Raw genomic sequence first — 25,643 nt, forward strand, 5'->3', positions numbered from 1 at the left:
GACACTCCTCTGGACGCTATTACACCTGTGTGTGTTTTTTATATTATTATACAACAATAATAATAATATTCATTCATATAGTACTGTTTGATTGCATTCATTTTTTTTTCTAAGAAGTTAGAAGTACTAGAATATAAGTAAACTAAATAAATCATAAAAGTGCGGTGAAACTGCTTTGGGTTTTTTCATCAAATTAGCAACTTAGATGATAAAACACTGGAACAAATGCTAAAAACTGGCGTGTTCTGCTGTTTCCTTTGGGTCTACAAACCTCAGCTTCTGTACTTGTATAAGTTTTCGGGGGACAATCTATTAAAACAACAACGACCACACAAAATAACATTTTACACTAGCTTAGCTTTGATTGCGCATGCCTCCAGTGTTGTAGCGCACGACGCGCTGGTTTGCTGAGACAGACAGGAGAAGACCTAATACCATTAATGAACGGTGGAGCGCTAGTTGGTTAACTAACTTACCTCTGAATAATGTGTTTCTTACGGGGCCACTCGGGCCACGGTTGATGGATGGCCTTACAGAAGCCGGGTCAATTAGCCAGGCTGGATTTCCCTGCATGTCGGCTGTAGACAGCACCGGGAGAGCTCCCAGCTCTGTCACACGGGCCTGGCGGTAATTAATCACCAGCGTGGGGCCTTCTCACCTCACACAGGCGCGCAAAAGCAGCCAATACATACGTTTGGTCCAAATTACATCCCCACTCTTCTAATCTGGCTAATTGTCAATAACGCACCCAGAGGAGACGAGGGATCGTTACATAAAACAGAGTCCGACCATCAAACGCGGACCATCCCCAACAACACGGAACAATGTACAGTAAGAAAAAAAGAAAGAAACCACGTTTTATTGTAGCAATAGCTGCTTTAGTTAGTTTATATTTGCTCAACAGTCTGCAGTAAAACTTCTCTGCTTTAATTACCTGAAGATACAGTCTGTGGGACAACCAGGTTGGGACACTGGTATCAAAATTCAATAACAGAACATCAAACACACCAACAACAGCGTTGTTGGTGTGTTTGATGTAAATGTTTCCATTAGTCAGGGTTTGATTAAAAGCAGCACATACAGAAGTTCTACATGGACTCAAAAGCAATGAGATGAAAATGACCGATGACCTTTAAAATGTATTCAAAACTGAATATTTTCTTAAATCAGGACCAGGAGCTCAGTGTCAGCATGACAGGAGGGACATGTAATCACTTTTGAATTGAAAATTGTCTTGGAAATGTCATTTTAGCTACAGCTCTCATCCCAAAAAGCTGTTTCTCTTTCTCTCTCCCTCACACACACACACACAGGTAGACAGAGCACAGATTGAGAGGCAGGGACAGAGACGTCACTCTGTGTTCACAGCATAAACTCCTGTGGTCTGGACAAAAGCAGCAGGCTGGCAGATGAGGTTTGTGTCTGGGGGCAGGGGAGCAGTGTAGCACTGCTGTGCTCTGTGTGTGTCTGTGCACAGTGTGCGTGTTGTTCTTATGAATTTGTGCATGTGTGTACGTCTGAGCGTGTGTGTGTGTGTGTGTGTGTGTGTGCATGCATTTATGTGTGTACCTACATGTGAATGCACACGTGTGTGTATTTTGTTGGGGGGGGGGGGGGGGGGGGGTTGGTCTCATGGGGCAGCTCTGTGTCGGTCCCATCTGCCACCCCACTCTACTGACACCCAAGGGAATGGCAGAAGGGGTGGGGGATTCATTTTGGAAAAAGGAATCGGGGTCCAGTGGTCTAATGGGCAACAATGCTGGTTTTACTGATGGGCCAAAGGCAAAGGACACTGACTGGGTGTGTGGAAGCCAATCTACCCATCTATTTGACAAAACAGTGGGCCACCCCTGTCAAGCGCTGCCTCAGCCTGCCTAATAAGGCACGCACACCCATGAAATTATGCCTTATATGAGAAAGGGGTGTATATTTTACACACATGCACACATAGACCTGGGGCTAATGTCAGCCCTAATGCATGGCCACGCTGTGGCCAGAGGGCTAATTGGGTATATAAACACAAACACATCCCTTGAGAGGGAAGAAGGCAAGGGTGCATTTTGTGCTCACTCTTTTGTGAGGGTGACAGTACTTTAACTAAAACAGCAGTATCTATAATAAAAGATGACGCAGTTGCCCTCTAGCAGTTATGCTCATTTGCAGCTGTGCTCTGAGTGTAATGTGGAATGACTTGGTGGCAGGTGGCATCTCATCCTGTCTTTATCCAAATTGTGATCAGGAAACAGTAAATGGTGCTGCCGCACTCGCATCAGCAGCAGCAACAACATAACAGTCTCGTGGAAGAGCAGCATATGGCTCCTGCACCACTGGACAGAAGGAGCACTCAGCAAGATGAATGCTGAGGTGCTGGCAACAAAGCTGACTTTAACTTGTCAAATTAACAGCATATCAAAGGAGAGACAGCAACAGGGAGCGATGATGAGGAAGAGGCAGCTGCAAGTGCTACTTGATGGTGACAAAGACTGCATGGTGACTTGCAGAAACATCGACTCGCTGCTGAGGTCAGTGTCAGATGTTTGAAGTCGGCGTGTCGCTCACTGTCACCGAACAGAGTTTTTGAAACGCAGTTCGACCATATGTGCTCAGTACAAACACACACGGCACATGCAGACATGCATGCGCCGGGTGCTACCCTACCCCCTCACTGCTTTGAGGGCTATGTTAATGAAACAGTTGCTGTTTCCTGGCATAACATTAATTACCCGATCAAAATAGAGTGGGTAATTAACTGCCCTTCTTTACCAGTGCTAATTACATTAACAGAGAAGGGCCATTTGAGGGAGCAAAAGAAAGGGGAGAAGGAAAGTAGAAATACAGCGGTACCACGCAGAGGCTGAAAAACAAGACAGTGAGGCAAACGCTTGTATGTATGTTTTAAGAGAGAGAAAGAGACAGAGAGGAGGAGGCCTCATTGGAGGGAGACTCATGTGGTTCTCACTTGGGCCCCCAGAGGCTTGGTCCTCAGAGAAAAGCAGGCTTATTGGAGAGAAGAGAGATGGAGAGAGGGGGGTGTTGTTTATCTTGACATGCTCTACTCAGTCTTTAACGCTCGCATCACAATTAAGATGCTGCGGCTCATCAGCTATGTATACAAAACAGTGTAACAAGCTGCACGGGCACACAGGTGACGGGCGCAGTCAAAAATAGATTCAGCACAACCTTGAGTTGTGGAGCACTGTGGTAAAATCTTAATGTCCAGTAAACTGTCTGATAATCCAGTGTGTGTGAAAATGAATGCCAAGACAGTTTACAATTTAACGCAGGGCAAGAAACAAAGCAGCTTGTATCAACATCACACCTTTTTTTTTTTCAGTATCCATTTTATTTGGAGCACAAAATATAATTACACCTTGAGATATACAAATCACATTTGCAACTATTTTTTGTATCATTTCAAAGAAAGATGGCTTCAAAAACATAATATTAAATTGCTAATAATTTTTAAATAAATAAAATTAACCAAACTCTAAAAACAATTTTGCAAGAGTCATCTGTTCTTTGTGTTCTTTGTTTTTCGAGTCCTGAGAATGCAGTTTGTGTCATACTGAAAAAAATGTAAGTAAGGAAGTACAAGTAAAAACAGAATGATGAGGGTCAGTGAACATCTAATACGCCCGCTTCTTTTCTTTCTTTTTGAGCATTTGTGCTTTTATTTACCGTACTGCATAGTGACTAGAGACCTGTACAGGGCTGAGACATTTAACATGGATGTGTAAAATGTAAAAGTCACAGTCGTATATATTTAAATTTGTAATGTGAAGTGAAAAAGTACCAGGGCATCGGTGTAAGAGAGCATGCATTTAAAGTGAAATTAAAAAGGGATAAGGCTAACTAACATTTCCTTTACACAAGGAGAATCACCTTCTGCAACATATATATCATTATGCAAGATCCTGCAAACTGGGGATGTTTACTTAAAAAAAACAAAAAACGAATTCATCTTCTATGCTGATCATTCATCAAATTCATTAGTAACCGCTGAGATAAATTCATGTCAGTAACAGCTGGAAAAAGTATCACTGTATAAAAACACGTTTATATTATTACCTAAACTAACAATAATAAGTTAAATTGCTTGTTTTTAAATAAATCAATATATGAATTCCTTTAGTAATAACCCTTGAGACAAAGAGCTCTCCCTTGAAAAACCGTAACGATCAGAACAAAAAATAAAGGGTTTGTTTTTCTGGAATGTAAATTGTCTTCAAAAAGTCTACTACAAAAAAACCTCTCACTAACTCACAGACGGTTTACACACATGCCGTTTAACGTGTCCATACGCAGACAGAATAGCACCCTGCTTTTTAGAGCTGCAACTTTTTATCTGAGTTGTCTGTCGTCCATCAGTGTTCAGTGCTCTCGTTGTGCGTCCTGTAAAACTCTGGCCATGGTTTTGCGCAGGTGTTGAGGAAAAAAGGTGAATACTGCATGTGATGGTTGGTCAGAAGTCAACACAGATGCTTTTGAAGCTTGAGGTGAAATTCAAAGCAGTCTTCATCTGTTTCTTTTCCGAGGCTTCATTACACACACACACGTACACAGCCAAATGTGGTCCAGTCTAGTGCTGCTTGCTAAGGATGGTCTCTGTGGTTGTGGGTGGATTATTCTCCTCCGTGTCTGCAGTGGATAGCTGGTCTTTGGACATTTTCATACCCCGTGCTGTTCATCCAGACGGATGAAAAAGGGACTAAGAAAAGGCGAGCATACGGGGTTGGGGAGGGAAGATATACAGTACATGGTCGCTAGTGATCAATTTTCCATTCTCCCTGCCCTCGTAGTGCCAAAAGAGGGGCTAAGTGAAGCAGTGGTCTGGGGTAGATTGGGGGTGCTTTGCTACATCGGGGGAACAACCAGGCCCGTCATTGCTGGAGAGAAAAAAATATACAAAATCTATGATTCGACTCAGTCAGCTCTTGCATTATTCTACATCCAGCAACTGTTTTCTGTCTTGTTCAGTCAAAGCTTTCGAGTTAGTACAAGGGGTTAGACTGCATTCATAAGTTCAGACAGGGGGGTCAGATAGTGAGTTGGATGACTACCTCTGAAGCTGTTCCCCCCTGAGGCGGGGCAGGCAGGGGAGGGAGAGCCTTGGGGCCTGAGGACGGGAGCAAAAGCACTCTTCTGTTTAGCAGCAGACGGGAAGGAGGAGAAAGGCAAGAGAGAAGATGAGGAGCTGGAGCTTCCTGGTATAGTGGGGCTAGAGGGCATTACTGTGGAACAGAGAGCAACAGTCAACTTTAAGCCTGAAAGTCATAACACATCTGCTTTGTTAAGTTCATTAATGAACACTTGAAGATATTTAGAAAGTTTTTAAGATCTTACTGTAGGGAGAGCCAGTGGGGGAGGCACTGTTAAAACCAGGAGATCCAGGAACACCTAGACTAGACATGGGAACTGTCCCATAGCCTCCAGTCATCCCTCCACTAGTGCCATAGGTTGACTGCTGGGGAGTTGAGGCTGACGGGTAACCCCTTGGAGACAAACTGCTCGAGTTGCGAATGTAACCTGGAGGGGCCGTGGAAAAGTTGGGTTACATTTGAGCTTTATTAGCTTCAAAATCAAACGTGAAGGATGACTTAAGGCTCAGTTTGCTCACCCTGGCTGCTCTGTCCTGGCTCTCCGATGCTCACACCCAACTGAGAGGGATAGGAGCCCAGGCCCATGACACTGCCGTGGGCTGGTGAGCTGGGCAGTGCCTGCAGCTGACTGTGAGGACGGGGAACACTGTAGAGCGCCTCGGCAATGTCAGCCGCTCGTTTCAGTAGCATGTCCTACAGGAGGGCAAATAAAATAGAGAGCAATGGGTCAGGCTCACAGACATATAATGCAGTTTGGCCAACATGTTATTGCTGTTAATTAATATATCTTTAGCTTGGCAGTAAACACAATATCTAATATCTAATTAATGTCTAAAACTGTGAATGTCTCCGCTACACCCAATTAGCCCATTAGCTACAAGTTTCATACGGTGTACCAACCGTGCAGCTGACAGTTTTCTGACTCATACTGGTGCTTTCATGAGTTTTCATTTCATGTGCAAACTGAGAATCAGCAGCTGAACAGCCACTTGACATCCACAATCTAAAATTGTACTTTTTTGCAATGTTTTTTAATCTTTTAGCTTTCTGAGTGCCACACCTCTTTGGAAGATGCAGTCGTTATAATGAAATGTTGGAAACCATCAGTCATTTACATTAGAAATTCAGTCTATAAATCAATGCTAATTGTTAATATGTAAAAAATACAAAATCACAGTCACATGTGTACATTATTCTGGGCTTCAATACAATATGTAAAGAAAATTTCCACCAAACCTGATTACTGTGTGGATTTCCATACAAAGCTTCCACAAGATCTGCTGCTCTTTTCAGGAGGATCTCCTGCAAAAAACAAAAGAACAAAAACCAAATTGAATACAATAACCTCTTTATGACATGTGCACTGTGGTTTGAAAGATAATCGTAATATAGTAAGGTCATATATGTAGCTTTCTCTCACCTTAGCTAGTTTCTCTGGGTCACCAGGGTGCCGAGGAATAACCTTCTGAAGACGCTGAAAGCCATAATCTATGGTTGGTTCATTAAGAGCTAAAAAAGGAAGGACAAAGTAAGTCAAAATCAGTCTCAGTTTAAAATTCTTGTGGATAACATGGACAAATAGAGCACAATGATGTGTCTACATACCTGTGTAGATAAAGCGCCCGGGTGCTCCTTTGCAGAATTGCTTAGATTTATAAGACAGTGTGACTTCCACAACCCCGGGAATGTGTCTCGGAGGTGTCTGGACACGGATAGCGTGTGGTGTGATCAGCTGGGGAACAAACACAGAAACTGTGTCACAAAATGATAAGAAATTCAACATGAGGACTCCAGCTAAACATTGGTTATTTATTTCTGCTCCTTGTAAAAAAAAAAGACTATATATAAAGATTGACAGAGACATATTATGTCAGTGAAGAAGAATTTGAATCGTTCTTCTTTGTAATGACCAGCGGGGGATGTTCAGGAGAACGATCCAGCTGAACAGAGGCCTAGGAAGCAACTTTAATTCTTCCTTCATTGATGAGGTCAATAATAAGGTTCCTTGTGCATCTGTGGTCACTATTGCTAGTTTCAGAGTATGCTTTAGGGAATGACTACTCACTTGCTTGTGATATCTGGATTTCAAAAATCAAGAGCATGGTAACAGCCAAAAAACCCAACTAAAGGCTCCAGAGCTGTAGACCCAGACCATGGTGTGTAAAAAAAATCAGTTCAAGGTTGGAAACAACCTGCATAAGCTTGTTTGAAACTACATACAAGGCCAGAAGTCCTGGTCACGAGCCATGCACATGACTTTTACTCATGGTCTGGAGCTCAAGTCAAGTGTAGCTGGACTATTTTTTAGTTCAGTTTTCAAAGTGAAACTGGCATTTGGCCAGGAAAAGACACACAAGTGGCAAATTTCAAGCCATCAAAAAGTGGACTACTATCATTAGCTTAACCTCTTAAGCCCCAACGCCCCCTGATACGGGGGCAAAAGGCAGGAGATCAGTTAGGCTTGGGGCTTAAGAGGTTAACTCTGTGACACCCTGGTGACATTTGTCATGCTATGACAGCTGCCACTGGCATTTAAAGAAATATCCTCACCACCGTGTCCTGTAAATGTTCAGGCTACTTCTACAGTGCACAGTCTAATTTTCAGTACACAATCAAATTTTGTGTAGGCTGCACCTGAGTAACTGAAATAATGTGATAAAGCATAAGTTTTCATTTTTAAATATCTACCACCATTAGTGTGATGTTATGAAGATGCTCTTACCTCGCTCCATACGAGCATGCTTCCAAACACCACTTGTAGCCCGTCAAAAAAGTTCTCCCCAATGACTATGACCATTGCACCACCGGTGGTCCAGCCCTCACTCGGACTGATGGCTTTGATACATGGGGTAGCTAAACAGAAGAGCAAAGCAAGATTCACTTCAGCGGTTTCAATACAGGATGTTCAGCAGTTGAGAAAAGAAGATGTGCAACGGAAGTGGAGATCTGATGAAGACTGTTTTAAAGATGCTCTGTAGTTCAGGATTGTGCAAAACAAGTTCTAAGATAAAGTTACAAAAGCTAAAAGCATTAGTGCCTGAATATTTCAACTTAATTTTGTTTACGATGTGATTTTTATCCACAATGAACTCGAAGAGCACATTGGAAAGATATACAGTGTAGGTCAGCAGACACAGCAGCTCAAGCAATGGACGTTAAATGAAAGAGATAAAAACAAATCTCTATTAAAAAAATAAATACGTTATGAAATGTATTTATGCACAGAACCGGAGTAAATGTTCTTGGTTACCTTTGACCACTGTTCAGATAAATAAGTTGTTCTTAGTTGAGATGTGATGTTGAAGATGGAGATCCGTTTCCAGGTCTACAACTGTAAACTTTGTTCTCAGGCTTACAATAAGATGGTCTCCACTTATATACGCATTTTCACTTTGTGGTTCTACAAAGCATTTTGAAGTGTGTTTCTCCTTCACTGTTTAGAGACTAACAGCACCGTAGCTGCAACACAAGGTGCTTGCCTGCCCTGTGAAACAGACTGGGTTTTGATAGTCTCGCATATGGAGCAGTAAGATATCAAACCACCAGCTCTGGGAGGAGTAATTTCACTTCATCACCTAAGCCTTGGTCACCCACATAGCACATTGTTTATTAGAGATGACAGCATTATCTTGAGTTGAATATTTTAGGACACATTGACAAGTATGGAATAAATGCTTTAATTAGTTCAGTTAATGACCTCAGCAGTTATGTTTGATATACCACGGTGATTATGATCGGACGTTATGCAACTCGAGTACCTGCTGTTCCCTTATGTTCTGTGGATGAGTGTGTCTTATGCTTCTTGTGAGTGATGCAGCAGACATGTAACACAGAAAAAAAAGGTACGGTAAATGAAGTGTGACGCGATGGCGTAATTGTCTTACCATATTCCATCGTATTCTCGACAGACTCGCCTGGCTCCAGTCTTCGAGCTCTTCTGCCATGTTTTGAGTTGTTGTGGACAAACATGTTGTCAGACACGGCTAGGACGTGACCGTCTACACTCACAGTGCTGCACAGGACCACCTGAAAGAGAGGAAAAGAGCCATGAGGAAGATACATGAGCGTCTATGACCCACTTAGACAGCATGCTGCGAGTCACAATCTCAGGTTACGACAGTAAAATCCCTGAGCAACGATTTGTTTTAGTGTACAGGTGATAGTCATATTTCTTAATAGGTAATGTGACATCCCCAGGATCTCCATAATATGTCTGCATTCTGGGGATGACACTGTTCCCGCAAGCCTCCACTCCCCCATCAGGTCTCCATATGGCCTCTCCTGCACTAACTTTTTGATTCATAGAGCATGCAGCAGGCTCATCGTTGTCTCCTCGTGATCCTTCAATGACAGCAAACATATGGACCAAATCTCCCATTTTAGCCAGCAGTTAAGGTAGTGGATGATATATTGTGACCCTAATTTGATTTTCTGGTCTCAGCATGTGTGTGTCCCTTCCCACATCATGAGGATGACATACAAATAATTAATGAGAAGACACTTTTCTCTTTGGAAAAATTATGAGTGTTGATGCTAATCCTGAGCGCAAAACTGAGTTTCCGCATGTTTATGAACATTTTTTGACAGTTAAAGGGAGAAGATCAATGAGAAAAGAATTTGAATAAACCATAATGTTTTTATTTTTATTTTTTTGTTTATTTTTTTTTAGATATGTCAGAAAAGATCAATCTTTTTACTCCCTTTGAAATAAACACATGGCAGTAATTTTACAGGTGAGGGAACACGAGGAGGGAAAAAAGGAGAAAAGGCATATGATCCATAGGTGGTGGAAAAAGAAGGGCAGCTATAGGAAAATAACTGTAAATTATCGATCTAGCGTCAGACTCCTGTCCAGCTCCGATCACCTTTTAACCCGGAGATGACAGTCTCCAAGTGCCTGCGTGCTCATAACTTCTCAGCGTGTGTCACCTCGCAGGGGATAAAGCAAAAATGGTGCAAGACAGCAGGACGAAGACAGGGAAGGGACAGGGGGTTTGCTGGGAGGAGGAGAATGCCAGACAGAGGCCGCTGCTGCTGAAAGACGGCAGAGGAAGTGAGGCGGGAGCGTCCCAAGTGACCACTTCCTGGGTCACGGAGCATGACCTCCTCCATCTGGAGCCAATCACTCAATTCTTGACAACTTCCTGAAACACCTCAACCTATTTCCTGCACTCCAGCACCCCCACGACCAAGCCCCCCTCCACATATCCAACTCCTTTCACTTGTCTTTCTGTCTTGCTGTCTTCTTATTGATTTTTAACTTTCACCTTTAACTCCCACCTTCGTGTTTTTCTCTGCATAACCTCTCCAAAGGAGGAGTTTAAGGTAAAAGTGTGACAAGAAAATTCAAAAACAAAATCCTCTATCTAAATTAGAAGACACGAGGTGACATTCTCATTAATCCAAAACCTTTTGTTTTTTAGTGCCACGTTCCCCACTTCCATGCAAGCACACACTCACACACTTGCTGGTTTCCCTCCGTGTACTTGTACCTGAAATCTCCTCATATCCCTTGGGTTTCCTGCTGTCTTCAGACAATTCTGGTTACATTTCAGGAAAAACTTCAAGAAAAACCTGCAAAGGTAAATACAAGGACACATGTTTGTATATTAGCAACAAAAAAAGCATCACACAAAAGAATCTTGATCACGTTTGTGATTATTTGCTACCCTGTAACAAACTGGCAGTCTAAGAAGACGCTAATTATTTTTCCGAGACAGGTCTTGTGTGTGTAAGGTTGTGCGGATGTGTGCGTCTCTGCTCTGTACACATCTGATTACTGTTCTGTCTTCAATCCCAGCTGTTTAGTTTAATAATAAAGTCAATGTTATTACACTTTAAATCAAGTAATGAGATTTTGAAGCACAGTCCAGTGAAACAGCCACGGTGTTTCAAAGTACACTGGAGACAGTGATGTATGCCAGGAGACTCAAGGGACCGTGGTATCCCACAATGCCGTATTTGAACCCCCACATGGGAATGGAGAGGGAAATGAAGTACAGACAACTATAGAGAAAGTGAAACGAGGAGGTGGGAAGATGGAAGGTAGCGATAGAGGCACAGGCACTAGTATGGACATGAATTTTGTTTTCAAGTATATGTGTCTCATTACGTATGTGAGTCTACTTCTGGGTGTGATAGACTGTGCAGACACAGAGTAGGTGAGAGAGAGAGAGAGAAAGAGGTGCTGATAGCCTCTGCTGCACCAAAGGAAACCTGAGAGAAAGGTGGAATAAATAGGAGAGAGGGAGACTGTGGAGAGAGACTCCAAATCCCAGGTGTACGCAGTTCGGCAACATAGCCCGCTGCCATGGCAACGCAGCTCTGCCGCAATCCCAAAGTCCCCATGCTGAGGCAAAGACAGCGGTGGGAAAGAAAAGGAAACAACAAGAACACATTCCATCACTGAAACCCAGCGCGGAGCCAGGAGAGAGACTTGGCGAGGTGAGAGGCAGGAAAGTATATAAAGAGGACAGGTGCAGACAGGGCTCAGGAGGTGGAGGACTTAAAGAGAGGACATGTGTTAAAATACAATAAAATAGGAATGAGCTTTGCGCTGATGCAGGATTGTGATGTAATTACGCTTCTTCACTTCACAGTAAACACATCTGCCACATCTCTGCCGTGTCTGTGAGAAACACACCCATTAGCACTCCAATAAAACAAAGAATAGCAAAGCAGAGAAAAATGTTGCACAAGGATCCAACGTATTTCTTTTGGGGGGTTTTTTAGTTTGGGGGGGGGCTTCATGGGTAGCTCCAATCCCACCCACACTGTGTTTTCTGCAAGTATAAGTCATCTTAATGTAGAGCGGTTGTTTGGAGAGGAACTTCATATTGGCCCCATGGCCCTGAATCCTCCCATCGAATACTAATCTCTCCCTCATTCTGTCAGTTTTTACTCGCTATTCTTCCATCACTCGCTCCAACTTCCTCCCTTGCGAACAGGACCTGGCTTCTAACTCCGTTCCAACAGTGTGTCCAATATTTCTTGATTTGAGCTATTTCGTCAGAGGACAATCAATATTGTTGTTGGCAGAGGGCGATTGCAATTTATCACTTAGATCTTAGGCCTCCAAACTCAAAGCTACGCTCAGTTTGGGGTGGAAACATGTAAAAGGGCACATCTGCAGGATTTTAACATACATGCAGCAGTACATGTATGTTAAAATCCTGCACAGGCAGAGTTTTAAAGTCTGGTTCTGGACTCTACAAGTGGACAATAATCAAAAGTGTCCCGTTTCATTTTACTGTGTCTACTGAAGGTGATACAGAACACATATTGATTATGTCCGGGCCAATGCTTCTTACACTGTGGCTCATTTAAAGGAATATAGAAGCCTTATGCATTAACCATTACATCACAGGAATCACATTTCTGGTTCAGTAAGCAGGTCCATTGTATGCCTGTGGTTTGATAACACTGGTTTCCTCACACAATCCAGTCGTAATCACTCACTTGACTGACTGACATGATAAATTTCTGCTGTAGTGATGCATCAGATACCAAAATCACAACCTAATTCAAAGGCTGTCTACACCGATCTCAGGCTTTGTGCACTTTCTGAGGGTTCTTGACCTTGTTTGTTGACTTCTTCTCATCATTCCTTGTTTGTATGACACCGGATGCCTCACACATGCACGCTCACAACCACACATCCGCATGCATGCATACATGCACACTCTAATACACTGACACACACCCCTCTGCTCCCCTCCCAAAAACCCATTGAGTCAACTTTTCACCCCCCCCAGTTCGGACGCACACAGCTGCAAATGCTGAAATTAAAGCGAGACATTGACGCATATATTAGCATGCATTAGCCGCTTCCCCCTGCCCACTTAACATGCAAATCTCCCAGCCCCGTCGCCTCGCACCTTCTGCCACACATTCATTTGCTGAATTATAATTAGACTAATCTTGCATAATTAATAAGAAGTCGAGGACCCTCTGTTTTTATCCCCTCCTCTATTGTGGTTGCAAAAGTTTAATATTGCTGTTGTTTGTTTTTGTTTTGGTAATGTAATACACCCACACACCTCCCCGTGCACACAGAAGAGACGAAGAGAACACGCTAAGAATTGGAGGTGATCCTCATGTCACAGGGAAATTGCAGAGAAAGGCTATTTTCAAAGAACTCCACCAGAGTTATCGTGTTTATATTTAATAGCTGCCTTGTTACACATCCACAGATTATACTGCTCCATAAAGCAGGTGGGAAAGAGAGATCCTGTTTTTATTAAAACACTGTCAAGTGGGTAACACAGTGCAAATAAAACTAATGGGAGGTATGAAACAATTTTTAAACTGTCTGCCTCAATAAATATTTGTTTTAACGACTGACAATTGAAGAAGAACTGCAGACTATAAGATAAAGCATTATTGGTAATCTTGTAAAAATGTATTTTAAAAATAAAACTTCTTAGATTAAGATTGCTGTTCCACATTAGTGGCAAATTTCACCCTACAGCATGCTGCAGTCAGCTATGAGAATCAAGTTTTATCTTCTGCAGCGTCTTCCCTCCACAGACACGCTTAAAACAGGAAACACAAACAAAACATAGAACCAAGTCTTAAACTTTGGGATCATTTTACACTAGAGCGCCACAGGGAGTGTGTTTTTTTCTTTTCTGTCTTCACTTCTAAATCTCTGTCAAGGCCTCCAGTCCCTTTGTCTACATCTGCGTCAGTTCCCAAGACTAAACACAGACCTCGCAGCATGAGGTGGGCATCCCAGGAGTGACAACTTGCTTTGCTAAAACTAGATCAGTGACCAAACTCCAAGTCGTGACACTAAAAACAATAAAAGAGTAACAGTTTTTTTTTTTAACACGTTTTCATTCTTTACTATGCTTGGTTTCACATTCCTCAGTCGATTTTAGCATCTGTTACACATGTAAGCATTGCCCTGCTTTACACATGGCCTTAATTATCCAGTGAGCACCTAAGCACCAAAGGACTTAACAAAAATTTTCATAGGCATTCATCAGCACTAATCACTGTTGACATAAACTGCCTTTTCACATAGTCGTAAAACACATCACCCACTATGCTCGCTGTAAATGAACTTTTACTGGTTGCAGTGGCTCTTCAAGCAATCTGATTCAAGCGTGGCTTTAATGAAGAGTTCAAATTAGCCAGGAGCACAGAAAACACTCCGACTCTCACTTTCCTGGGGTTGGCTTTAGTTTTCTAATTTTGGGTCAGTGCAGCAAAAGTGACAAATTTATGCTTTAATCCAAATATACGAGAGGAGAAAACTTAAAGCAAACTATGGGGAGAGGGTGACTGTCATCATTTTTGCTCAGCAAAAGTGGGATCCCTGCTGCTTGGTGAGAGGCGAAAAGTGGAGACGGAAAAAGAGACGCTCTTCTTCATCATCTTAATAAATGTAATTTTTGACCCAGTCTGTAATCCCTAATATTCAAACTAAAAAAGGCTGCAAAATGCAAAAAAGATGAAGAGGCGGACGCGGAGGAAGAGAGGAAGAATGTCGACGTCCTGTATGCAGGGCCATCACTCATCAGACATCCCCTCCATCACCTCCCCACCGCCACCCTGAAAAAACAAAACAGTGTCCTGACATCGTGGTGGAGGGGAGCTGAAAGGCGGGTGGGGAGGAGGGGAGGAAAATTAGGAAACCAGATGTGAAGCATTAAAACATACTGACATGCTGAGGGCCTTCCTCTGCCACACTCACACACTGAGAACACTAACTCGTACAGCAGGCTAAGATACATGCACGCATGCATGTGTATGTCTCACACACACACAGGCCATAAAACAACACACACGTACACATGCACACACAAAGACAAATACTGACTTGAAAGCAGCCATGTGTGCACAATCAATCATGCAGAATTATCCACATTAGAAAAAGTGATGCCTAAAAAACAAATGCCTAAAAAATGTAAGCATGCTAGCTGATTTTTAATAAAACACGCGTGAAATGGGCCAAAACACGCTGCAGCTCATGGCTAGGAATGAAGATTTGGATAAATTAGGGAGGATGTAACAATTTTTCACTGTAAGACAAAAATCTACAGATGGGTCATCATGCATCACTGTATGGACATGCATCCAATTAGGACATATATTTTGGCTGAGAAATGGCTGGGGGAGCTTTGTTTTCCTTCATGAGGGGAGCTGTATTGGGGGGGGGGGGGGGGGGGGGGAATTGGAGCATAGTAGATGTGTATGTGTCAGTGGGGAAGAGTAATAAATACCCCTGGACCAGGGTCCCCTGGCAGACTGGGAGCTAGACTGGTCACCAGGGTTAACACCCGGGGCACCTGACCTCTGACATTGCTAATGGGGCACAGAAAACCCTCCACGAACTGATACCCCCTCTGTCGCATACCACCACAGGACCTTTCACACCAGTCGTCCCCAGTCCGCTCCCCTCCTCCTCCTAAAAACATACAGGGATATCTGTGGCATCACCTTCACTGCCCTTTCACCAGCAAATGCCACACAAATTCCCTACAGCTTGAGCATCTCTTTCATTTTCTTTTTTTCGGGATGCTTTTTAAACATATATGCAGTCGTCATCATCATCATTAAAAAAAAATAAAGCTTGACCCTCATCTGTTTCCACAAGTTAAATACAGATGAAGGCTTTATCTACTAAATGGATTGTCACTGTAGGACCCTGATCTCATTTGACAGCAGTATTTATCCTGTGTGAGCTGGGAAGATTATCCTCCATTGGCCAACTTACTCATGTAAAATAAAACAGTGTGAATATACCACACATCAACTTAATGCTGTGTGTTTTATTTATCCGTTCTTATCCCTACCTCAGGTAATTACACATCACTAGAATTATTTTGCTGCTATAAAACACAGATTTTATTCAGGCTTCTTCTTTTGGCTGTTTGTGTGAAGACAAAATGCAGGACTAAGAAGTTGGGCTTCAAAAAGGAACATGCTAACTTTCATCAGATACACCTTAAAGCAGACAGCGAGCACATGGATGAACTCAGCTCTTTATAAATTTGACTGGTGGATTGGCTGTGTCCCTTTTGGCCTCCTCTCCGTTGCCTCCCGGGCTGGCTTCACCCCTGCAACCCCAGCCCAGACCTACCCCGCCTCTAAACTTGAGAACTGTGACAAAGCCAAACATTTTAACCACTGGTGCTGATTTATAGAGCTGGGTAGCGCTGTAAAACCTTTAGGCTTGCCACTGAAAAAGTGACTGTAGCATTCTGGAGCTGGGAGCTTAAGAGGGCTGCGAGGAGGAAAGTGGAATGATGGGAAGGGTACTCAAGAGGCACTTGAGAGGTTTCTCTTGGGTGTAAAAAGTGTTTTACTGCATAACCTCTCACCAGCTGCTAAATGTGCATTTCAACAATTTAAAATGAATTAATGTGTTAGTCTCTCGAGCTTAGCCAAAAGCATAGCATAGAGACCATCCACATGGGACTGCGGTCAGCCTGCCAAATAGATAGATATGGATAGATATTCAGAGTCTAGAGAGCATGAATTCACAACCAGGACAGGGAATAGAAGTCCCATCAGTGGCCTGACCTCTCCCAGCATGCTTGGCGTGTCCTGAGGGACGAGGATTCAAAATATACTCTCACAACTGTCAGATGGAGACACGTAGCACCTTCTTCAACTGAATAGATTTCAAATATGCCAGAAGGTCATCCACGACGCACCAAAATCTAATCTTACCTTTTCAATACCCTTTCAATCAATCAGCAGCTAATAAGATTTACCAATAACGTGTATAAAGCTTGGCCCAAAAGAACAATGAAGCTGGGATGGATGCCACTGAGAGGGAGAGGAGAGGAAAGAGAAGCAACAACAGAAGGAGAAGAGATGTCTTCTTAATTAGCCAGTAATGATAAGATCTGACAAACAACATCTGTTTCCAGAAAGAGAGAGAAGGGAGGGTGGGGGGGGGGGGGGGGGTGTAAAGAGGGAGAGGGAAGAAGAGGGCGAGAGAGCGGGATGGGAAGCAGCACGAGAGAGAGAGAAACTGCTGAGAAACCTGTGAAGCCTAGACAACAGGGACCTGCTTGTAAGAAAGTAAAGGGGGAGCGGAGGGGATGTGTTTGGGAGGGAACGCTGTGTAGCGTGACACAATGGAGAAAGGAGGATGAGAAGTATAGCAGAAGTGAGAGAAAGACAGACAGGGGAGAGAAATCTGACAGGGTTGAGGGAGTCGAAAAGCCAGGACGACTATGACAGACAGGAGAAGGAAAACAGATCAAAAGGAGAGAAAATGAGGAAGATAGACAGACGCAGAGAAAGTGAGCTGGATAATGGTGCTGAAGGGAGAGAGGAGGAACGTGCGAAGAGATGGGAATGGAATCACTCAGAGGTTTCAAGGTGCTGTAATTTACTGTCCATGGCTAATACACAACAAATGTGTGGGAGCCGTGGACTGCGAGAGGAGAAGGGGAGCAGAGTGGTTGGGGGGCCAGGAGGGTGGAGGCTTTAGGGAGGGCATGCAGACTGTTGGGGCTCTCAGCATGCCTGCTGGGAGCCTGTCAGCAGTCACATCACCCCTTGCCCTCAGCCCTGACAGATTCATCAGGACCATCCCACACCCTGCTGCATGTATCCAAAAGATTGCAGCGACAATTGTTAAACTGCTTTTTCCATTTTTAATTCACATTTCCTGTCAGACTTTTATTTGTTAATGTTATGTTCGATCCAGCAATCATCCCCACATCAGACAAGCCACCGAGTTCTCATGAGATCTCGTGAAAACGCTTCAAAAACTTCAGGCTTTTAGCTCACTCTCTATACTTTTAAGCCCATTTTGGTTCTTTGCTCGCTGTTTGTTGCAAGACAGTTAAAAAAAAATTGTGTATTGCACACGGTCAATAGAAAGTGTGGGTTATTTTCTTATTTGTAACTAAAATCAATCATGAGGTCAGCAAAAAAAAAACATAAGAAAAAACTTAACTAAATCAAACTAAATCTCAAGGGGAACATAACCTGGGTATAGCCATGACTATCGGATATGATGTAACATCTGAAATAGCACAAAGACAGCAAATTGTGACAGTTAACAAATTATTAAAGATTATTATTAAAGATAATGTGCAGTATCTACATTGTGCTCTACACATTAAATTTGCTTGAGAATGGCTAATAACGGTCACACCAAAGATTTTCTTATTAAGATGGAAACACACCATGGACTTGCCTTCAGTGGGAAGGTTCTCTGCAGCAATCCTGCACTCATATGCTCCATGCTACTCCATGCTTGATTTTTTTCAAGCAGCTTTGATAAATGTACTGAAGTTCTTACGAATGAAAAGCTATTGTATAAGAACTGTGTCTATACACAGCGTCTTTGCCTGTCTGTTTCCTTCATGGACCGCAGGAAGTATAACTTTTGCCTGTGATACTTAATCAAATTTTTTATTTTTTTTTTAAATCCTGCAGAAGTGTAAATATTAGTGTTTGGAAATGCTTTCAAAAAGTGAGCGTCAGGGATTTCAGAGAAATCTAACTCCTAAGAAAAATAAGAGTCTTTCCAGATCCCAGATAAATAGACAAACAAAAAAACAAGGTGGCCTGTGGGGCCGGCTTAGCACCAGGGGGCATTGTTAAGTCATTAGTGAAATTTAAGCCTTTAACCACAACCAAACCCAGTCACCCCCAGCAGCAGTGTCCAGCCAAAGAAAACAGCCCCTGTTACCAAATACCACTGCTAACTGGCCTTTGACTCCAGCAACCCCCCCAACACACACACAAACACACACAAAAGATTCTAGATTCTTATGAAAGTCCAGTGCAGGAATGCTTGTTCGCTTGCTCATGATCTGAAGTGCTGCTAAATCACTGTAATTTGCCCACTTGTGATCCTTTGAGTGTCCCTGCTTAATCCCTTCACTGCTCAACCAAAGGTGAACCTTATTAGTGGCTAGACAAATGGGAGGGTTTTCCCCAGCATCCCACCCCTCCTCGAAATTCACATTCATAAATATCCCCCCCCCCCCACAGTTCATCCATTGGTAGTCCGATCCCATTTCCTGTCACAACATCTCTCCGTTGCTGTCTGTTTCCTACTGCCCCCTGTGTAGGCTCTCAAAGAAAACAAACCAGGCCTACTTCTTGTGGCAGAGTTCAAGCCACAACAGCCAAATGCTGGCCGTATCAGAGCAAAGGTGACCAAACACAAACTCGGCCCATAACCTTCCACTCATTATACACTTCCTGTGCATGCTGGAGTCCCGGGTATTTCCAGGTCACATGACACCAAAATGTAGAGAGCTTGAGACTTACCAAAGGTCCCTGAACTCATTTTCAGCGGTCTTAACTCTGAGTGTGGCTCTTACTGTTTGATGCGGTGCCTGTCAGAGAATTTGATATTCTAGACATTGCATCGTCTCTCCCTGTCTGTCTTTGTGTCATTCTCCTGCTTGCATTGCCCCAAGGGAGGAGCCATCCCCACAGTCCTGTGCCAGCTGCTCAGTGGTCCAGCCTGCGTGCCGCTCTGCTGTGTGAGGCGTTGTGCACTAGAGCCTCAGGGCTCTGTCGCCACGCTGCCTGGACCCCTGCATGAGGGGCTTGCTGACAGAGGGTCTGGAGGGACTGGACAGTACCAGCTCACCAGGGAGAGTCCTGTGACAGCGGACTGAGGGGGGCAGACTTTGTCTCTGAACATGCATGTGTGACAGACAGGTAATTTATGCAAAGATAATAATGGCTGCTGTATCCGTAACTAAGAGCGCACACATGCTTCTCTATGACATGTTCAGTTTCTTTAGTGTATTCAACAGCAGCTTTAAAGCCAAGTCTGCACACATTGAAAATGTTAGATTTTGAGGCTCACCTGTAGCTGGACTGCCACTTACTGTCATAGAAACTGACAGCTTAAACACCTCAGCCAGCTACAGCTGCACTCAGAGTATGTGAAGGTGTATTTGTCTCAGTTTGCAACAACTTCACCACCATCATCTTCAACTCTTTTCCAGTCAAAGGATCAAATAAAAGTAACTGAGAGATCCAACTTTGAAGCCATGTAGCTATGATATTATGATCTTAGCGCTGATTGCTCGGGTTCAGGATGGCGCGTATGAACACACTTTGAGATATTTGACTGGACTTCAATAATTTCTTGGCAAAAAGATCTGTGACTTCACAATAAAAATGTGAAACTGAGTTGTGCTTTCCAAAGCGTGTGGGTTCAGACACTACGTGCACCATTTCCAGCTTTGGACCAAACCTCAAAAAACTCATCCTAAAATAATATGAGAGGAAAAAGGTAAAGACAGCATACAAGTGTACACAGAGTGAATTATGAGTTTTAATTAAGTACAGTAAAAGGCAAATCTAATACTGGATGCATGAGAAACGGTTTCCTAAAATGACATTGTTGTCTCACACATAAAACTCTCAAGCGTGTATATGACGACCTAACGGGGCGAGTTGGCGGTAGAATTTGAGTATGCATCTGGGAAAGGGAAGGAATTCGACCTCTGACACAGTCCAAAAAATGTTGCTGCATTTATTCTTTGGCTGATAGTTTAATGTTCTTTTCCCAAAGACTTGTAGTTTCTATTTTCTTTTCGGTTGAAGAATGAGGAGGCCAATATTCCCCATCATTAGTAGGACAAGGAGTAACTTTATGTGACCTGCTGTGAAATCAGGTAGGCAGCAAAGCCCTGCAGGAAGCACAGAGGGAAGTAGTCTGCATCATCATGGGTTTTTAAAGAAAATATGACAGGCAGGCACACGCAGGTGGAAAGACTAACATCAAAACAGATGGTCACACTGTCTGTCTAATACACCACAATGGCAGGGAGCAGGTATTTACATACAGCAACAGATATTTGAATAGTTTATTGTCAAACTTTCCAGACAGCGTCGAGCCATAAAAAACAATAAAAATGACAGAGTTTAACAGCTCACAAGCACCGCAGAAGCGAGATATATAGAGAAATGTGACATAAGATTTATACCAGCATTAAGAACTGCTCACTAATAACTGCAATAATGCACATTGACCTGAGGAAATTTGTAATTGAGATGAAACTAAACCAATTTTCTGTATATTGATCAGAAAGGAAACCCTGCACGCACTCAATGAAAACAAACCTGTGGTACATGCACACAACTAGAACCAAGACTACAAACAGATCAATACAACCCACAACCTAAGATTAAGAATAATGGATCGTTCTCGGAGCTAAGCTCAAATAAAGTCATTTCTCGAGACTCATATACTATAGTTTTAATAAATAAAAGAATAAAATAAACTCTAAATGCATCCTTCTGAAAAACAAAAAATCTGGGTTTAAGCTGCTGCTGATGAAAGTGTGCACAAGTATGTAACAGTCCTTGTGAGCTCATTTTCAGTGTGGGGGAGGGAACAGGCATATTGACAACATTGGAAAATTCCTATTGATTATTCGTCTTTTCTCTGAGCACCGGCTTGTTAAAAAAGGGCCCTCTTGGAAACACGATCAATTAGTGAGATAGTGCTTACCATTGATCACCCCAGTGCCCCTCACAAGACTCCTGCCTTACAATGGATCCCTCTACACACTCTATATGACCAACTATTGATCTCAGCTTCTTAGCCAAATATAAAAGCACACACCCAGAGCTGCCCCCCCAACAAATCCCATTCAACCCACACAGCCTAATACTAATACTGACATCTGCTTGTCTCCATTGTAAACCCCACAGCTCACTCATAAAGACTGAGGCCCAGAACCAATATAGTTTCTCTGAGGTCAGAGATCAGTTTTGCAATAATACCACCATTAACAGATCTGCCTGGGTTGAGATTGAGAATGAGCTAAATTTCAAACAGTGAAAGCAATCATCCAAAAATAAAGAAATAAAAATAAAAGAAATACCAGTATTTGAATTTTGACCTGAAAGCACTCAATAATTTTCTGTTTTGCTTAATAAATGACCTTAAAAATGACCTGTCAAAATAATCAACCACCAGTTTCTGAAAAAAGATTCATTCTCGCATGTTTATTAAAACAAGCGAAATGAAAGAAAAGAAATGTAATGTAATAAATACATTGATTGCATGAGCTTGAAGAATTACATTTATAGTAATGAGCCCAGAGGCATTGATCCAACTTCCTATTGAACAATCCACTCATCTAACCAATCAGAAAACAAGTCAGGCCATCAGTCAAGGATAAGTGACATCCTGCAAACAGAGATGTCACATTAGGACTGCGAGTATAACAGTTCACCTATGCAGCTGCAAAACTAGCAGACACAGCAGGCACTGGGGCGTTAGATAATTCGCCCCCAAAAGCAACTCGAGTCATCTCTTTGTCAACTCCTGCCCTTGCCCTCTTCATCCCTCCACCCTCTGTCCTTTCACCCCTCCCAGTGGATCAGCTGTGATCTCCTCTCTCTCCCCTTTCACTCAGATCAGGATTAGAAAGAAGGGAAGGTGGAGGGAGCTGCAGCAGTAGCAGCAGTAGCAGCAGCAGCAGGAGAAGGGGGAGAGAAAACTGAAACAATATGGAAAGGAGATTAGAAAAGAGGGGGTTTGGGCCGTTTGGGGAATTGCAAACTCCCTTGTGCTTGGGTAGGTGTCCTAATGACACTGCCTAATTATGGCAAAATTAGACAGGCTAAAGGGAGGGTGGAGGGGGGTGTTGGTGAAGGAGATGGTAATGTGACGGAGAAAAGAAAGAGGAGCACGGGAATTAAGCAATAGGGAGTTAAAATAGTAAGCATGTGAGAGCAAAAGGGCGAGAGGGGTGTGCAGAAGCACAGATACAAACTGGGGCAGGTGGAAAGGGAGCAATGCACTGAGGGTGCGAGGAGAAGGAGAAAAGAAGGAAGGAAAAGGGTAGAAAGCAGTGGTGGTGGAAGGGAGTGGGCCCCAGCACGCTGCATGTTAATTGGAGAACAGGTGTTAGGGCTGGGAGCAGGAGGCTGATTACTGGAGCCACAGAAACTGACTGTCTCCTCCACACACACACACAGAAGTGCACACACATACACAAATGCGCATAGGCTTCAGACACACACACACACATGAATAATTTAAGACCCAAGCAAGGACTAGGGGAAAAGGTCAGTGTAGGGGTCAAAGAGACACACAGACAATCGTACATAGATCCATATACATACATAAATAAACATCCCCACAAGCATGAAAATATACATTCGTTTGCGTGCATGCAAACGATGCATATGTGTTATAAACTTCCTCCTAGTTGAGCATACATACATTGAGCATATGGAGAAAAGTAAGGACACCTCTGATTGGGCAAAGCAGTATTCCACCAGCTTAGCAGAAATTAACTGGCTTCTAATAGGTGGGTCCCTGAGGAGGGGATTTTGTAGGCTAGTCGAGAGGGAGAAGCCCCCATCAGGACAGGATATGGCCAGTGTGATTAGAGAGTACAGTAGGTCAATGATTTAATTTAAATCAATCCTCAGAGCTGCACATCAGCCTGCACACACACACACACAGAAAGCCACAAAGAAATATAGACTGTTTTTGTGTTGTTTTTCCTCACCAGAAAATCACCAATCTACTTAAAAAGCAAATTTCAAAGCAGTTTAGCCATGTTAGGAGGAAGTATAAAAAGGGTGCGGAGGGAGCGATTGTGAGAATAATGTTCTAGAGTAAATGGGAAAAGCAGCTGCTCCAAGGTATTCTGGGAAAATTCATACAACAACAACAACCCGATTTTTCCGTTATATGAAAACTATCTTCATCTGAGATCCTCTGAGACACACTGTCAACAGCCAGCCGGCTTGAACTGAGGAGGGGAAAGAAAAGGGTCCTTGATATATGTGAAGTGAGTGCTTTCTAGACAGACAATTGCAGGGAAGGAGAGAAGGAAGGAGAGGGCAACGGAGGGAGTGAGGGAGAGAGAGGTGATGAAGGTTGCCCCATGACATCACACAGTAGGTATTTCACATACGGTCTGCTTATGAGTATCAATCACGCTGGTTAATGCCAGGCAGACAGTGTGGGACCTCCAAAAGCCCTTTAGACGTGAAGACTCTCACACACGCTGATTACAGGGGTGGTCATCTCCCTTTAAGCCTGATAACTGGCCCTCGGGGTGAACATTAAGTACATATGTGAGCCCGTCTGGTGGTGTGAATGATCCACATGCTTCTGATAAAAGTAAATCTGTGCTTTTGTCAGGTCTCAGGTGCAAATGAGTGACCAAAGTGAAACAGATCCCAGCAAGCTGGAAGATAGATCAGCCGATAAACAGAAAGCCGCAGACAGAAAGACACATGGGAGACAGACACGGGCGCTTTTCACTGGATGTTACCGCCTGTTTGCAGTGATGTGGTGTAAATTGCCCCGGAGAAACAATGAACATACTTCCCATGGAGAAGAAGAACAAGATTGACATGTGATGCATACACGCACAGTTAGGTATTATGTCTTAAATGAACAGAGAGCATGTGTAAGCTTCTTCTACAGTTGGTGCAGAGGGGACTGTTGTGAGAGTTTAGATAGTATAGATAGGTGATGGTTTGAGGTGATGGACACTGTGTGGGACATGCTTGGATTTTATTACCTGTCAATGATGACTGGATCGGACGGCGTCTCATTTCGATTGCCACAACTTTTCTTCTCACAGCAGCGACTGAGTGGGCGGTTAAAGAAACAGGAAAGTGGAAAAAGTTAGCGTAGTGGGAAAAAAAAAAAACCCATCAACAACAACAAATTAAACAGGAGGAGCCACCATTTTTCTCTGACCCATCCACATCCATAGACCCCGGCTGCTCTGCCCCACAGTGGGCCGTGATCCAGGAACACACAAAAGCAGCATGGGAGGGGTGGGGAAGAATGGACAAAAGAATAAAAGAGGAAGAAAAGGTACAACAACACACCCTACAAACAGTGAGGGACCATTGAAAAAGTGAAAAGCCAGCTAGGCAATCTGTCACATTGATTTTGAAATCAAACTCAACCCCCACGCAGCTTTACTGCGCACGCACACCGTCCCATAACATCCTACCATTCGTCAGCGGTCTTGTCCGAGGAGCCTGCTGGCCGACCAGTCCCCCTCAACAACCCCTCCCAAAGCCCCCAACTCCCCTTCACTGCATAACAAAAGTGCCCCCACCCCTAACCATCTGCCACCCCTACACCTCGCCTTACCCCTCTCGTGTCCCAGCTTGGCCCTGCCCTGCCCCCCCCTCCGCCCCCCTGTCAGACGGCCTCACTCCCCAGCTGTGACGCTTGCCCTCTGCCTCTTCGGCTCTGTTATTAGCCAGCTGTGAGTCACATTCGGGCATCTGCTGGCTACACAATGGCAAAGCTCACTCTGCTTCAGCCCTCCTCCTGATATTCCAGTCCCCCTAGCCTTCTTCCTGTGGCCCTCACATCCTATAGGTCAAGGCCCACTTCCAGACACTCTTAAAGTTCTTCTACATCCACAAAAAAAAACAGCTACCTAAGCCACGACCAGCCTTCTTAAACTCGCTCTGCTTCCGAAGTTGCTCTTTGGCACTGGCTGCACCACCGCACTTGTCATCCAGTGCCGATGAAGTTCATGCATGTCTAAACATAATTTTTATTTCCATGAGCCAAAAGCAGATTGATCCCCTAAAGTG

At 43.5% G+C, this 25,643-nt stretch overlaps 1 protein-coding gene across 4 annotated transcripts in view; it reads right to left on the reverse strand.

The window, feature by feature from the left end:
• Nucleotides 1-3,400: 3,400 nt before the first annotated feature.
• ebf2 (EBF transcription factor 2) overlaps nt 3,401-25,643 on the reverse strand; it is a 28,412-nt gene continuing 6,169 nt past the window's right edge. For 2 of the 4 annotated variants that reach the window (XM_086312914.1, XM_086312913.1), the window contains exons 6-16: nt 24,602-24,670; nt 10,592-10,673; nt 8,984-9,125; nt 7,822-7,952; nt 6,705-6,831; nt 6,520-6,608; nt 6,336-6,401; nt 5,618-5,792; nt 5,344-5,526; nt 5,061-5,231; nt 3,401-4,886 (exon numbers count right to left, since the gene is read on the reverse strand). In XM_086312914.1, the coding sequence (XP_086169040.1) occupies nt 4,855-4,886; nt 5,061-5,231; nt 5,344-5,526; nt 5,618-5,792; nt 6,336-6,401; nt 6,520-6,608; nt 6,705-6,831; nt 7,822-7,952; nt 8,984-9,125; nt 10,592-10,673; nt 24,602-24,670 (1,267 nt within the window). In that variant the 3' untranslated portion in view covers nt 3,401-4,854. Of the gene's footprint in view, nt 5,232-5,343; nt 5,527-5,617; nt 5,793-6,335; nt 6,402-6,519; nt 6,609-6,704; nt 6,832-7,821; nt 7,953-8,983; nt 9,126-10,591; nt 10,674-24,601; nt 24,671-25,643 lie in introns of all 4 variants that reach the window. The other 2 variants (XM_086312911.1, XM_086312910.1) reach the window with 1 other exon arrangement.

Source organism: Aulonocara sp. 'chitande type north' Nkhata Bay, linkage group LG12 (assembly GCF_057382095.1).
Source record: "Aulonocara sp. 'chitande type north' Nkhata Bay isolate Kocher_YH1m ecotype deep benthic linkage group LG12, A_spYH_male_GT1.1, whole genome shotgun sequence".
In the NCBI taxonomy this organism is placed as follows: Eukaryota; Metazoa; Chordata; class Actinopteri; order Cichliformes; family Cichlidae; genus Aulonocara; species Aulonocara sp. 'chitande type north' Nkhata Bay.